The sequence below is a fragment of the Amblyomma americanum genome, chromosome 1 (genome assembly GCF_052857255.1).
Source record: "Amblyomma americanum isolate KBUSLIRL-KWMA chromosome 1, ASM5285725v1, whole genome shotgun sequence".
Taxonomy (NCBI): Eukaryota; Metazoa; Arthropoda; class Arachnida; order Ixodida; family Ixodidae; genus Amblyomma; species Amblyomma americanum.
The window spans coordinates 155,248,623-155,264,781 of NC_135497.1; the positions used below are offsets into that span (position 1 = coordinate 155,248,623).

Here is a 16,159-nt window from a genome sequence, read left to right on the forward strand (position 1 = left end):
CTCAGATGATCTACACTCGCGAAGCTGTGCCTCCAGTCTCCCCCGTGTCCCACACCGCCAGACAGGTTACGGCAGGCCGCAGTAGCCAGAGGCTCGCTATACTAGACTGCAGCCGTGGCGTGGCAGCGCACTGCATGGTGCGCGCCATTCAGACCGAGATGCGGAGCAGTGGTCGCACAAGCGCCAATCTTGCGTGAGGAGTCAGCCGCCGCTTCCCTTGAACGGCAGCTACGAGTAGTAAAGTACCGCCAATTCGGAAAGCCGGGTAATTCTGACACCACACCCGCCCACGCCAAATGCGCGTACAGTTCTATGGTGTGAAACTCTCGTTAAGTCGGAGAACTTCGGCCGCGCTTCGTTTCATTCGGACAGGCGGCGAGGCTCGCATGTGTACAGGGCGCCGGAGATGGGGTGGTGAATACAGGGAGTGAGTGAAATGTGGCCACTATCGCACAAGTGGCACTGGTGTCCGACCAAAATCTACAGGCGCCGCACTCAATGATATGATCAGTAGCCGATAAGGTAAGGTGGGATGCTTTGTGCTGCGCCCCGCCATTTTCTCGTTTTCGTTGCGCGCGGATCGTGCCGCTAGCGTTCTTCGTGTTATCGCGGAGGCTGTAGCCGTTTACCGTTGCGCACTGTGTGTGCGTGTACGCAGGAACGCTGGATTTTTCTTTTTTTTGCAGGCGAGGGGGAGGATGTTGACGGTCCCAACGGTGTTGATCAAGGACATACGTTTTGGTTCATCTGACAGCGTGCGCGCACTGCACAATTAGGCGGAACTGCGAAAAGCAGTTCTTGCCACGCAAATTTGTCGCACGAAGCAATCATTTATGACAGATTTCTTAAAGAATTATACGTATGCTGATGTCGGATACCTTTTTTTATTCTTCGTCTGTCCCCCCGAAAATCCGACATTCGGTTAATTCGGACGTTTTCTCCGGCCCCGCGAAGTCCCAATTAACGTGGTTTTACTATATTTTCAAACAAGAAGAAGAATGAGCATAACCTCCGGCTCACAAAACTTTCCTTACGTAAGCGCGGTTCGACAATGGCCTCGTTGACCGTTTTGTCGTCGGCTATACCATCACTGGTAAGAGGTCCTGCGCCGACCAGTCCGGCAGCGCCTGCCTGTAAAATAAGTTTTTTGACGAAACTGCCACAAACTCCGAAAAACTGCTGGTTTTGACGAGCGTTATCGGTACGTTTCACGACGCTGCGCACAACGTGCCAGTTGATTGGAGCACCCAAGCTCGGGCAAGGTTTCCGCTCAAGTGTGCGAGAGGAAAGAGCGGCTCCTCGCGAGACTAGCGCCCTCTGTCCGGTTTGAGACCGCGGTCTACAGATGGCAGGTCGACGCGAGAGAAGAGGCCGTGAGTAAAAGAGGTGACTGTCTCGAGCCGAAGAAAGAGGCCAACGACGAGCAGGAGGAACGAGTACGAGGCACAGAGTCAGGCTGCATCTGGATCCCGTCGCTTCACGCAGATCCTCTTCACATCTTGCCGCCGTGTGATGCTGCCTGCGAAGGAACAGCAAACGCGGAGCCCAAGTTGTGAGCCGGCGTGAAGAGGAAATAACGCGAATGTTTCACTACCCGCAGTCCAGTCACCAAGCCACGGCTGGACATCAACTCGCTCACTCCGCGGTGCGCAAGAAATGCCCCCGAGCGCGCCCTCCCATCACCAAAGGCGCCATACGGAAACAGACTCAATAAAGAAGAGGGAGATAGGCCTAACCCTCCCCGCACTCCCTGTTACCGTAACAGAAGAGCGCTATCCAGCCTCACTGAAACCGAAGGACGCTGCAGCGGCAGGGGCGGATTTATGAGCTAGGCTTGCCGGGGCGGTGGGTTCCTATTAGTTCATTTGCATTTCGTGAACTTTCTTCGTCCAAAAAATGGGGGCCACATCTGTTTTCCCATCAAAAATTTTCCGCCGCCTGCTTGTAATTCGCACCCGAGTTCCAGATGGAGTTTGCATCAGCAATCAAAGAGACAGAGCTCCTGGCACGCGATAACGACTTGTTAGTGGCCGGCGACTTGGCTCTCGCATCGTTGGGAGCCGCGATTATGGCCAGCTCCATGGCCAGCTCAGTGCATAGGGCAGTCCCGAGCATTATTTACGTGCGAGCAGATTTCTAAACTGGGTCACCGATTGGCTGACGCCCCCAATGCAGCTCCCAAAACGATGCAGCATTTTAACGAGGCACAGGCTGGCAGGCCCATCGCGTGTCCTCGCATTTCCCTTGAACTTGAAATGAATGAAATTGGTTTTTGAGGAAAGGAAACAGTAACTGTCCCACATGTCTTGGTGGACACCCGAACCGCGCAGTAAAGGGCGGGATAAAGGAAGGCGTGAAAGAAGAGAGAGGTGCCGTAGTGGAAGTCTCCGGAATAATCTCGACCACCTGGAAATTTTTTTTTGAAGTGCACTGACATCGCACAGCACACGGGCGCCTTTTGCGTTTCGCCTCCGTTTCGGCGCGGTCGGGTTCGCACCCGAGAACTCCCGGTTCGGTAGACAAGCGCCTTAACCACTGAGCCACCGCGGCAGAGCTAACACCTGCTTTTTCCACATTGAAAAGGTGCTTCGCCGCGGAAAACAGGGACGAGACATTGGAAGAAAACGCATCACATTGCGTTCACTTTTTCAATACGGATCACACCAAATGGCCCGCAACAGAACCTTGCTGAGCGTTTTTTTCTCATTATTATTTGTATTTCCTTCAAACAACTACAGCGTGGCGCAGCTTGGCTCTATTCACCTATAATTATTATGAGCGGAACAGCGCGTCAACGCAGCGCAAAAGTGGAGAGGCACACTCTTCCCCCTGACAGCCACCTCCGCAAGTGGCGCCGCTGTGAGGCCAGGCACCGCGTACGCCACGTGCAAAGGTGAGCGCCGTATACCAGAAACCTTCTGACGTTCGGCTACAAGAGTAGCAGTCTACTCATGGACATTCTCCGTACAGCACCCAAGGTGATGACGAAAGGATGGCGAGAATCAGCGCGGTGCCCCAATCAGTGCCCCGAACGAGGTCCTCGATTTCACTGAACAACGACTGTAACGTGAATTAATTGCCAAAGGCGGCATTAACAAAAAAAGAAACCGGTTTGAGGGTTGCTGACGGAAAAGCAGGCAAAACATAACACTGTAGGAGTCAAATTCGCTATAGACTAAAATGATGCAGAAATTTATACAGAAAGTAGAGTGACGTTCAAGAGAATAATTAATTGTTGGGGTCAAACAATGCCGCAAAATAAGTAAAGAAGAAATGGCTGGACCTCGTGGCCCCCGCCACGTCTCCGTTTCACTGTGAAGGATTTAAGCATTCTGCAAGAGTGGCTGACTTGGCCAGTCGGCGATTCGTAGCAAAAAAAAAAAAAAAAAACGGAAAACAGCCCAACTTTTGAAACGAGGGACAGAAAATGGCGACCACCACCGCGCTGACTCATTTGATCCCAAAAGAGAATTCAGTAGTCAGCCTGACAGTGTTCCTCTTTTTTTTTCGTCCTGGTCTCCAAAGTTTCGCACTGAACGCCCGTCCATCCATGCGGGAAATGTTTGAAGTCCTCAGCTTTCTTTCACAGCCAGAAACGGCGAGACAAAATTAAAGGCTTATTTACAAAGGACAGGTCGGCCTAGGTTGCAATCTTTTGGCTTGATACGGCGCGTTTGACGGCCGACCTCCAGGGCACTTCAGGCAATCGCCAGGCACAGTGAAATAAACGCGAAACCCCACCACAGCGTGTGATGGCAGGTGCTCAGTCAGGAGGCATACCAGTGTCAACCCTTTACCATGCGCCGCGCGTGCACGGAAGGGCTAAACCAAATGCGCACAGCCAGAAAAATGGCCGTTGCGAATAGCTTGTCTGCGATCGAGGTTCACTGTCACCTTGACTCTTCGTGCCGAATGTTTTCCGCCCTCAGTGTCGCAAAGAGCGCGTGGCACTGGTCTCAGAGACAGCAGAAGACCGACCGTACACGACAGGGACGTCCTGGATGCTCATCTGGCGGCATGTCCGACTACAAGCGCGAACGTTTGTAGTCGCCCCCTTCGCGAAATGCTTCATTTAGAAATATTAAAAAAAATTAAAGCAACTTACTGGTACTTTGCACGATCCATTCTTTCGCAGTTCCCTGACAGAAGGGGCTGCATGCACATGTGAGTGCATATATAAGCAGTACTAAACCGAGGCTTCCAAAGCCCACGCACACACACACAGAAATGAAGACTTCCGACAACCTATTTCAACTGCAAATGGGTTTGTAAAGATAGTTGACCACTAACATTCGGGAATCCGCTCGTCCAGCCTGGCTTGGCGACGTAATAAAACCGCGGACGCCGAATAAAGTTTATGCCCCCCCCCCCCCCCCCCCCCCATATTCAACGCGTGAAATTTGGACATCTAGTGCTTTTAAGAGATTATCACACCTCGTTAGATTATTCCTGAACGTTAGAGCATTTCACGAAAGTTCTCGGTTATACGCGCAAAAAAACAGCGCAACAAAGCCTTTCTGTGCAACAAGACGCAAGTCTACCGCAAACGCAAAGCGCAACAGCGCCTCCTCACCCTCTGATGGAGCGACCATCGTAACCGACCACGCAGCGTTTAGTGTCACCTGATGTTGGGTTGCACAAAACCCACGAGCAAATCTTAGTAATGCGCAAGTTGTAGCCTAAATTAAGCCACCATAACCGTAATTTTCTTTTCAATGCGACAGTTCTCGTATCGCAGCCTTCACCGCATAACACGGCGGCGAGCGCAGCCTGTTTACGGCGTCTGCTACGCGGGTGACGAGCGTAGGCGTATCAGTCGACGGTTTCGAACCGGACACCAAAGCAAACTTAGCACACCCCGCAAACCGACTCGGAGGCAGGCGTGAGCAGGGCTCGCTATGCTGTCCAGGAAGTCCATCTCGATTTCCGTTGAATCCAATCCGAGAGAAATGAAGACGAAACAGCCTTCCTTTTTTTTTTTTTTTCCCTGGCGACTGGTGCGCCTGGACGCAGCTTACACTGAGCCACGATATCGAAAATAGCACCCAACAGTCTGACAGTAATTTTTCGCGCTTCTATCTTATTCATAACATATGCTTTTAACAAGTACGTTTCTTATTTTCTCGCAACTTTTTCGTCGCTTCAAAACATCCAGACCAGTTTCATCAAGAGAAATAAAAGGAGCCGTCTTTGCCGAGTTGGCAAGAGGGAAATGTAACACCAAAGGGAAACGAGAGGGGAAAAAAACGAACCATAGCAAGGCCATCAAGCCGAGCGACCGCCTTCTCTCTCTCTTTTTTTTTCTCCTGTCATTGTTTTCTCGGTCCATTTGGAAGGCTGGACGTCCGCGCAGAGCATATCGCAGCGCACATCATCCCTGGTCACGATGCTGGCAGCCCACGCAGAGTTGCAGAGAGCGGGCGTACATTTTAAAAGAATAAGAAAAATGATGGGTGGATAGGAAAGCAGCCTAAAGAAATGCAACAGCAGGAGAATCGCTCACCGTGAAAGTCGGCGTCTTCGTAGCCCGACGCACTGCCGCGGCCCGTGGAACCGTAGCGGCGCTCGGCCGAAGCGTCATCGGCGAGCAAATTTTTCTCGGTCTTGGACACCGTAAACCGAGAAGTCATTCTGCTTATCGGTAGTCCGCAAGTGCTAGCAATATGTGCGAACTTCTCAAGAGTTTGCGGTGTCTCCTTCCGTCGATGCTCGCAGTACGGATGTCTCTCCGCTCAAGCGCTCGGCCACACTTGGGAGCCAAGCACGCGCGCACACACACACACTCCGCTCATGCAACGCGCCGCGCGCCCGACGAGCCGGCTGTCGCTCGAGTCCACCTCTGGCGCGAACAAAATTCAGATCTAGCCGCGAAAGAGACTTTCAAGTTCAGCAAAAATCGTTAATAGCTGCTCTACTGCCCAAGAACAAACTTTCCTCGGGCGCCCCGAACTCCACTCGGAGTTTTATTTGACTGACGCCGCTCGACTGGCGCACCACGCTCCCGATCTCTGCCTACCAGCTCACAAGCAACGCGTGCAACAGACCTCGTGCCACACTCTCAGCCCTCTAGCTGCTCTCTGTCGTGGCGCGAAAGTGAGGAAAGTGGGGCGCAGCGAGCGCGGCGATGTTGGCTCGCGGATCCGGTGAAAAGGCGATGCGGCATGTTCCGGAGCTCTGCCCGGCAAATACGATTTAACAGAAGCATCGAGTCGCGTATTCTATGCGGTAACCATGAGGCCTTTAACGTATTTTTTACTCATTTTTATGTATAAACAGGTTTTCGTTTAATGCAAAGACGTGAAACGAGCCACTTGGACGATAACGTTTTAGCAGACGGCAGTTTTTCAGCTGTCGTTCCGAAGGTGTTTATGAACATCGCCGACATCGCTTCCTAAAACGTGTCATTCATTCTCCGCGTTTGAAACCCTGAAGCGGCGGCACTGCTCACGACACGCAAGAAAGCTGTTCCCGTTCGTATGCTTGGCTTTCAGTGAACTAGTGTGGTTATTAATAGTTATATTAACACTTATTGTAGCTGGGGTTGTCTGTTTTTATTCCTCCAGGACGTCGTTGCATCTGCGCCGAGGTGTTGACGAGAAACTTGCAATGAACAAGCTGGTTTATTGCAACAACTGCTTTGCTCAACCAACCAGAACATCATTGTTCTTTGTTACTACTTGCGCACATGTCTTTTGCCAGGGTTGCAAAGAGGACTGTGAGTACATTCCCTTTATTAACGCGTGAAATGAATTTGAATTCATCCCTGTTGTACTTCTGCTCAGGCACTCGAAGCAAGTGCAAGATTTGCAACGCAACATGTTCAACTGCCTCCTTGAGTCAGAATGTATGTATCCCGACTTCTCGTGCGTTCAGCACAAAAATAAGGGCTTCTCACGTTGTAACTGGTTCTTTTTCAGATGAGCGCCGACGTTCGCGAACTCTTCAAAGACCCCAAAATCATTATGCAGAGGGCAATGATGGTAGTAGCTTTTGCAGTCACTTAGGGAAAAATGCATGCAGTATAATGACCTTATTGTATCCGGGTGCTTCTTTATTGTCTGCTTCGATAAGAGGCGCACCGTTACTGAACTTCTTTTTTCTGCTTGTTAGATCTCCGGATTCCAGTTGTCGCAGCTCTCCGGGCTATCTGCATACCTGAGGCAACAGGTGCGAACAGAGTTTTCTAACTTATTGTACAGTGAAAGCTACACTAGGTTAGTCAGCGGCGCATTTCGGGTAAGCGTCCCTAGTCACTAGCCGCAGGCGTTCATTGGGTTCATTGGCGTTGACAGCGTTGCAGAGGCCGTTCATTTTCACAAATGGAAAGGTAACAACTGGCTCCGTGGGTCAGTGGACACCTCAATCTCACTTTCATGTATGTGGCGTTGGTTTCCGACTGCAAAAATCTGCTTTGATAGTGTTGCGCACACTGGATAGGCAGCGCGCCCACCCTGGCAGGTGGCGGTTAACGGTTGATCGTGAGCGGTTGGTCACCACTTCAACGCTGCGGCCTATTGCTGCAGTGCCACATGTCAGCCACAACGTTGTTAGCACTAATGCATGCAGCCCGCATCTCTCTCTCACCATACCGAGCGTTAACACACCTAACATAGGCTGCCGGATCGAATCCCTGCAGCAAGCTAGACTAACTAGTAAGTTTATGCTGCATTAAAGCCGAAATCTTATGCCGCCATTCGAACACTCTGGATGCGACAAGCGGTTGAGCCACACTATTCATATGAAGATTCCTAAAGACGTGGAATTGGGAGTATATATGTCGCCGGTTGGAATCCCTGCCGTGAGCTAGGCTCCAACTTGTAAGTTTATGCTGCACAAAACGCTGAATTGTATGACACCATCCGGGACATTCTGCGGCAAATGGTTTGGCCACAAATTTTGCACGAATCTCTGGACTAAGTGGCCCGACTTTGCTGCCTGCCAGACAGGGATATTTATACCGGCTTAACAGAGTTTAGTTTAGAGTTATGGTGCTCGGGCGTCACGCTGCCGCCTGTTATTTTATTCTATTAATGTAACCACCTCGGCTACCATGGGATACAATGTCATTGCTGTGGAGGCCGCCATCTTGGATTCTATCCATGGAATCAGCATAACTCTGAGGCTCGAAACGTGACCAGTAGAGCTGACACTCTAAGAACGAACTGCAGAAAGATGAAAAAGCTTGAGGGCCAAGGCCCCACGTATACTACATAGACCAACGGTCTCAAACACACCTGCGGCAAAGCTTAGTCGTGTGACCCGTAATGATTTCAGTCTCTGTCCTGAAAAAGCGTTGATACTTTTCGCATTTTCACTCTCTCACGGCTTGGAAGAACAAATAATTCCTCGACGTACTCTCATCCCTGGCTACATCAATAATTAGCTTTTCCTGAGAAGGGCTTACAAATTTAGAATACGATGACCTTCTACACCATGTTTCTGCCACATTCGGAATTTTAACATGACAGCGTTAAGGCTCCCAGTCTCCAGCAAATATGTCGTCGCCGTTGTGAGCGAAAAATCATCGGATAATTACAACCGAGGTGGGCCACCTGGGTAATGTGACCTTGTGGTGTCGTCATAGCCTGCCCACGTCATTGTGAGCAAACTGACCACCTTGGGAGGTGGTAGTTCAATGATTGGTCGCATGAGGTTGGATCAGGAAGAGAAACCTAGGTCGCACAAGCCCCGCCGCTGGCAGCACCTGCCATCGCAAGGTAGTGGCGCATCGCTTAACCAATGCATCACTGCACCAGAAGTGATATGAGGACTCCCAGGGATCTAGAATGCAAAATCCAGAATGACCATTTCCACATATATCGGCATTAACCCATTTTCACTAACCAAACAACTTCCATCCAAGAACAGTGGATCCGAATACCGGAACCGAAGTGAAAATCTAAGTGGTGGTGCACCTAATTTGCATTTGGCCTAATTGTGCAAATGGACCATCAGTTTTTTTTTAACTTTGCTGGAGACCAAACCCAACTAAAATCTTTGCTCTGACAATTTTAATATATAAGCAATGCTCATTTCTGTACATGTCCTCACTTGAGGCCATCACGGCTTGGTGGTTAAGCGTGTTGCGAAGTTAAAGAGGGTTTCTTCGCATGATTGCTTAGATTTTTAACATTTTTTCAAAGAGGGAAACTGCACCTCGTATTTTCTCAGCGTGAAAGCGTCTTCGTGTAGACTTGTGTGACTAGAATTGGTTGAACATGCAAAATGGGCAAGAGATGTAGAGGTATTAAAAGCAGTAATGAAGGAAGATGAAGATTAGCGGTAGAAATAGTAGAATAGAAAAAAGTCAAAAACTGGTCGTGTTTGCATTCACCACCAGTGTAGTCGAATCCATGGCTACAGTCACTGCCTTGTAATGGCCTATCCGCCTTGCAGGTATGTGCTATTATGTCTTGAGGACAACAACAGCACTATCTGCCAGCACTGAAATAGTGGAAGACGATGATCATGTTCCCTACTGCGCCCTTGGAAAAGGACAAATTTTTCTGGGTTGTCCCTGGTCGAGGATACTTATTGGTACAACCGAATCTATACCACTGACTATTTACGACCGAGAAGCGTTCTGCTAAGTTTTGTTGAGTTGTATGACGAATAAGCGGCCAAGAAGTGGCAACGGTGAAAGCTTGAAGGCTGTATCGGGAAAAAGGGATCAAGTGAAAGAAAAGAAATACATGTCTATGTTTGTGGAATGGAGAAAAACAAACTGCTTCAAGGTTTTTCATGCACATCATTTGTGGCCTTCGATTCAAGTTATGCTCAAGGTAACCAAGACGTGATTTTTGTCACATGAAAAATATATGTGCGCCTAAGGCCTCTACAAGGGTAAAAGATTGTGCCCTGAGTTGGACTGTTTCAACCACTGGACTGTGGCCTCCTCGTGGGAAAGCACTATTCATTATTCGGTAACCATGCCCGATATGATTTTACTTTTTGGTTCCCTAACCACAGTAAAGGACCTGAATAAGGCAAAAAAAAATTCTAGGACTGTATTTGAAAATCGAGGCTAAAAGCGTTAGAGGTTAACATCAGACAATTATGCAAAAAGTCAGTGCAAAATTTGGCCAACATCTGGAGCTGTTCACGACAGATGGTGCTCAGCTCATTCGTCGACAATATTGTGTAATACTGTAGATATACTGCACTACAACACGTGCGTCATCCGAATATGTGGACCCACGTCAACTCTCTCTAGTGGAGGAGCGATGCTGGCATATATTTTCATAGATCATCATCATCAGCCTGACTACGGCCACTCCAGGGCAAAGGCCTCTCCCATGCCTCTCCAGTTAACCCTGTCCTTTGCCAGATGCGGCCACCATATCCCCGCAAACTTCTTAATCTCATCCACCCACCTAACTTTCTGCCACACCTGCTACGCTTGCCTTCTCTTGGAATCCACTCCGTTACCCTCAAGGACCAGCGGTTATCTTGCCTTCGCATTACATGCCCTGCCCAAGCCCATTTCTTCCTCTTGATTTCGACTAGGATGTCATTAACCTGCGCTTCCCTCACCCACCGCCTGCTTCCGGTCTCTTCATGTTACGCCTATCATTTTTCTTTCCATAGCTTTTCTGTAGATATTCTGTAGCATTTAGAATGGTATCTTTTTACGTGAAAGAAGACGTAGAATATCTTTTATACGTCGATAATTCTTCTGCTGCAAGGGTTACATAGCGAAAGTATCTATCTTACATTGTAATGTTACCTGTTTTTCTTTATGTGAAAAAAAAAAGTGAAATATTTGTGCTCCTGCAGACAATTCTTAAAGTTCAAGGAGCCAGCAGCAGTCTCCCGTTTTGCGACTACAGTATACATGCTAATGGCGCAGATGTGAAGCTTTCAGTCAAATCATGTTGTGTTATATAGCTGTATATAATTTATAGCTGTATATAGCTATATAGCTATATATAGCTTATAGCAGCACACCTATCCAGAACCACCACGAAAAGCTGAAAGAACTCTAGAGGAGGATGTGGAGACTTGGAACTCAGGTGCTGCACCTAGTTGGGCTTTTGAACTAGATGCGCTCGAATGTCACTTTGAGGTTTTGAGCTTTAAGCATTCCAACATCCGGCTGACAATCCTTGTGCTAGCAGTAATAATTGTAGCAGCAGTCAAGGTAATATCCCCTTCATTGCCATCATGCCTCGAGTTTCTACTAGACTTATTACTTTTTAATCGTGGCTAGTAGTAGTAGTAGTAGTATTGGTTTAATAATGAAATAAGAAATGGAAGGAAAAGATGTTGCCGGCCACGGCATTTGCTGTCTTAAGCGGAAACAAAGGCACGGGGAGAAGACAGATGGGGGAAACGCAGATAGTATTCATAGCGAGAAACGACAGGGGTTGATTTTTCTCGAGTTTTGTAATGTAGCCGCCCAGCTTGTCTGGTTCAGTGCGCTTTAAAGGATCCAGGGCCCAAGGATCCAAGGAGCCATGTGCATTATCGGGAGTTTAACCCCTTACACTGTATCATATTAGTACCATGCCATGCCATACCGTACTGTACCATACCATACCAGTTCTTTTGCCATTTCTTTTTCTTGCTGACCATATGCCTTACGCAAGATCCGCTTCCTTGCTACCCTAATAGCATTGCATGGCTCCATCCTTGCAGGTGAACTCGCTTAAGGTGTCCCTCAAAGCGGCCACTGATAACGAGATCAAGTACAAGCAGTGAGTAAACCATATGCACGTGGCGGTTATGAGATCTGAGAGGTCAGTGAGGAAATGATTGCAATTAACGTGTCCATCTCAATGCAGCCGTGAGCAGTCTTTCTTTTCAAAAGCCATATGCCTGCGCTCGGGTGGATGTTAACTGTAATCATTTCCTCCTTCGCGAACTGCTCCACCTCAGAAGGCTCCCCCCATACACTGCTCGATAAGGTGATGACTATGGGCACTGCAGCGCCTTTGCCTTCATGAATTTTATGCGTGTGCGTGTGAGGTGGGAATCTGCATGCACGTGTACGCAGTGACAAGTGACTGGTTGTGTATGTTTTACATTTGTTTTGTTTTAATTTTTTACACCCGGCCAGACACCATGTGAAGGTGCCCACCCGCTTAAAGGGCATGGGCACTAATCCATCACCATCAGCAGCAGCAATAGTTGCAGGTGTAGCACTGGCATTGATGTTCTTTGGAATTGGAATTTTATTTTTTGGATCATCAAGAATCATGGAGCCCAGAGCTCGAGGCAGATAAGTCTGAGTGATGAGGCTCTGGGCACCAAGTAAAAACATACAGTACAGGAATGCATTTACAGCAGCACTGTGGGACATTGTTTACAAAAAGATACATGCATCAATACAAAAACAGGAACCAATGCATCTGATGAAATGAAAATGACTCTTTCGAATGTAGCAATAAATAAAGCACCAGGGATATGAAACAGCAAATCTAGCAAATGGGGATCATTGAAACAAATATCAAGTATACAAACGGTTGAAAGAAAGATAACCCTTTTAAATGAACGAACAGCTTTGAAATACTGAGATAAAGTGTAGATGAAAGGGAGTTTATAAACCGAAACAACATAAGAAATTATCTGCATACCATAACTAGTTCTAATGCGAGGAGTGACATATCGTGTGGGTCTAAGGTAGCGTACATCATGTTTTATGAATTTAGTATTGAGTGAATTAATTTGTGCTTTGTCGTGTTGCACCACACTAACAAACAATACTAGAGTCGAGATTCTATGAGCGTATAGTCAATTAATGTTTTAACCCTTTCGGCCCCGGTTTTTTTTACCACTTGAGGAATTTTTTTCTTGTATTTTACTTCATTGCCACCCAAGAAACATATATACATGAAAGGTTTCTTCAGGACCCAATTTGTATAAAAGGTGGCATCATGTCCTCTATATAGGACACCAGGGCTTACTGGTTGTAAAAGAGCGATATGACAGAGATTGGTGTTAGTGTCTTTTTTCAAGCTTCCGTGATGTTTAGAAACTAATGCAGTGCTTTCTTTAACTTAAAACAATTAGTAGGCTGTGATTAATGCTGCGAGAGGCCTTGAAACGATTCTTCGCTTTTGTTATGCTCAGCTGGACATTGCACTCCTCACATTCCGTTTTGGGTTTCTATTTGCATTCGTCCATCTTGTATATATAGTATTGGACGCATATATCGTGGCATGCTGCCACAAATGTATTAATATTAACCACAGAGAAAACTTTCCGCATCTGCTAAGGCCTTGAGTATCTTTGAAATAATACACAAAATTCTAATCGGGAACACACCTGTAGCTATAGAGAAAAAATTGCCAAAAGATGCGCATACCAATGCAGCCACTGCTTTGAGTTTCCACCATCTTTTTTGTTTACTCTTGGCGACGTTGCGACAAGGACACAAGCATTTTCAGGCAGGTAGGCCGGGAATGCTGCTAGGTCAAAAAACGTGACATCACACATGTGACGTCAGTGGGCACGTGACATATGATGACGTCATGTCTGGTTGTGGACAAGCACATTTTCCTTAGATTTTTCCGAGAGTTCCCCACATTTTTCCGAGCGTGCGCGCCCCGCTCTCGCTCTCTGCTTCTGTCCGGAATAGCATCAGTATCCCAACGAGGGTCAACATCAACCTGATCACGGTGACCATGACTCTCACCACAATGATGCTGGTCATTATAGAGATTTCAGCATGTGCTACAAGGTCTTCACTAAGCGGAAGAACATGCTGAAGCGTATTAGTAATGCCCAGATGTTGGAGACAGAAGGAGCATTCCTTAAGTACGACCAGTGCAGCAGCAGGCTGCAACAGTGGAAATTTTGGTTCATGACTGCTGCGTAGTACACCAGTTCCCTGCCGAAAGCCTGCAGCTTACCCTTTAGAACGACAAAGGTAATTATTTATATATCATGCATGAATTTGCGAGCGGTCAGCTACTGTGACGTCTCTGAATGTATCTTTTTTTTTTTTTTGGGGGGGGGGGTGCTTTTTTGTTCTTGAGCAAGTTTGTGCGAATGCAATACTAATTAATAGGTGAATTTGTAGTTTTTTCTGTGAGCGTCTCGTATTTCATATTTATCCGTGCTCTGTGCGGTGCTCCTTTTGTGTCTTGTGTAGAGCACGCTCGAAGGGCGAGCTCGGCCATTGTGCATTTATGTCATTCGCCACTTCTTGGTGTACCATACAGCTTTTAAGGATATGAGGTTAAACACGGTCTGAGTTCCATGGGAATGTGCATGCACGACAAGGCACAGGCCACTCGTAAGTGACACAAGTGCACTCCAGCCTCAGTGCACCAACAGACAGGAGTGGTCGACCTTGCGTGTCGTTGCATGCGTGTAGACAGTTCTGGAGAATGCTTGACAGAGCCCCTATAGGTTTTGTTAGTGCTGACATTTCGCACGGGAGTATCATTTGCTGTTCAGTATGTGTTTTACATGACTTTTTGTAGGAGATATTAAAAAAAAGGTTTCTGGAGGACAACTGTGACAACAGTGTTCGATATGATGTATTTAGTAGAAAGATGACTGATGCCAACCAGGCTAATTTTTGATAAACACGACGTTTTGGGACCGGCTCAGTCCCTTCTTCACGGTGTGACTACGTGCGAGGCGCAGCTTAGCTTTTTTTAAGCCCTCATATTGAATACCTCCGGGTCAATGCCCACAAACCATGGATGTAAGACGAAGGAAGTGTCCCCAGGGAGCGATTAACATTCGTTCATGTCTTTTGTATGTGCCACGACTCCAGCAGAAGCCTCCTGCGCTGGTTAGCTTCGGTCTCCAGTAGAATAGTGCCGTCAAAGTCAATTCGGCGGTCACATTCCTCGCAGTGTTTGGCCACCGTGCTCCGCTGATGGTTCATTTCTCGGACGTCCGCTTTGTGTTGCCTCATTCTTTCGGCGAAGTTCTTCGTTTCCCCCACGTACGAGGCCGGGCAGACTGAGCATGGAATCTTGTATGCAACCCCTTGGGCCCTTTCTTTTGGGTGACGGTCTTTCGGGCGGGGAAGGAAGCGTCCGATGGTGGTAGCCGGATTGTGCATTGTTAGCACCCCATTTTTGCCGAGAATTCAAGCCAGCGTCTCTCGCTCACGCCTTTCACGTATGGCATGCAAACACGATTCCAGTTCTGGTGTGTGCTTGTGGAAGGAGTAGAGCTGTTTTTGTTTTTTCTTTTTTGCTTTTGGCTGACGCATCGGATGAATGAACTGGGGTACCCATATTTTTGGAGATCGGAGACTACTCGGTTCTTCTCGGTTTTTCTCTTCATGTGAAGAACATATGGTATCGGCTCTCTTCAATAAAGATGTAATGACAGATGCCTTGTGGGGAGTGGGATGATTCGAATTGAAACGGAGGTACCGTCCCGTGTGGGTTGGTTTTCTGTATACCGAGAACTGCAAGCCATTGTCGTGCCTTGTGATTTGAACGTCGAGAAAAGGCAGACTGCCCTGCTGCTCATGTTCAACTGTAAATTGTATGGCCGGTTCAGTTGAATTTAGATGGATTAGGAGGTTTTCTACTTCTGACGTTTTCACCACACAAAAGCAGTTGTCTACATATCGAAGGAACAACTTTGGCTTATGATTGAAGGTGGCAAGCGCCCGGCTTTCGACGTCTTCCATGGTTAAATTAGCCATTGTGACCGATATCGACGCCCCCATGGCAGTTCCGGTTGTTTGCTTGAAAAATTCTCCTTTATAGGTGAAATAAGTACTGCGAAGGCAGAAATAAGAAGGCGGCATACCTCGTCGACACTGAGTGGTGTTCTCTCGTTCAGGGTTTGGTCGTTTTGCAGTGAGCGGTGAGCAATGGCCACAGCCATGGGCACTGAAACGCTGGTGAATAACGACACCACGTGAAATGAAACCAGGCTTTCGTCTTTATTAAGGAACAAGAAATTGTTACATCAAGGTCTGAACATTAAATATTGATAGTCCATGTAAGAATTCGTACGTTATGGTAAATCACAGAATCACCAGTGAATAATCTAATTCCCGACTTCACAGCTGGGTAAGTTGTTAATATATTAAAAGGACGTAAGGGGCCTAATTGACTAATACATCATTGGAAGACAGATATTAATGTTCTGTGGAAGAATTAAAATAGTTATTTGAAATTAACTTCATTGAAATGACCAAAAACTTTGTATCATTGCAAAAATGTCAGGATGATTGTTT

At 47.5% G+C, this 16,159-nt stretch overlaps 1 protein-coding gene, 1 long non-coding RNA gene and 1 pseudogene across 5 annotated transcripts in view; 1 reads left to right on the forward strand and 2 right to left on the reverse strand.

Annotated features, from left to right (window-relative positions):
- Positions 1-1,417: 1,417 nt before the first annotated feature.
- Positions 1,418-6,074, reverse strand: LOC144113987 (uncharacterized). 2 transcript variants are annotated; one of them, XR_013310926.1, is made up of 2 exons: positions 5,504-6,074; positions 1,418-1,519 (listed from the first exon to the last, which is right to left on the reverse strand). It is a non-coding gene; the product is annotated as an uncharacterized LOC144113987 (long non-coding RNA). The 2 variants fall into 2 exon arrangements; XR_013310927.1 differs by lacking the exon at positions 1,418-1,519 and adding an exon at positions 5,320-5,389.
- A 232-nt stretch (positions 6,075-6,306) lies between these two features.
- The window catches only part of LOC144113986 (E3 ubiquitin-protein ligase RNF212B-like), a 57,733-nt gene continuing 47,880 nt past the window's right edge, over positions 6,307-16,159 (forward strand). For all 3 annotated transcript variants that reach the window (XM_077647408.1, XM_077647410.1, XM_077647409.1), the window contains exons 1-6: positions 6,307-6,470; positions 6,564-6,715; positions 6,783-6,844; positions 6,918-6,980; positions 7,111-7,167; positions 11,638-11,696. In XM_077647408.1, the coding sequence (XP_077503534.1) occupies positions 6,607-6,715; positions 6,783-6,844; positions 6,918-6,980; positions 7,111-7,167; positions 11,638-11,696 (350 nt within the window). In that variant the 5' untranslated portion in view covers positions 6,307-6,470; positions 6,564-6,606. The remainder of the gene's footprint in view (positions 6,471-6,563; positions 6,716-6,782; positions 6,845-6,917; positions 6,981-7,110; positions 7,168-11,637; positions 11,697-16,159) is intronic.
- On the reverse strand, positions 14,440-16,119 carry LOC144136551 (uncharacterized; annotated as a pseudogene).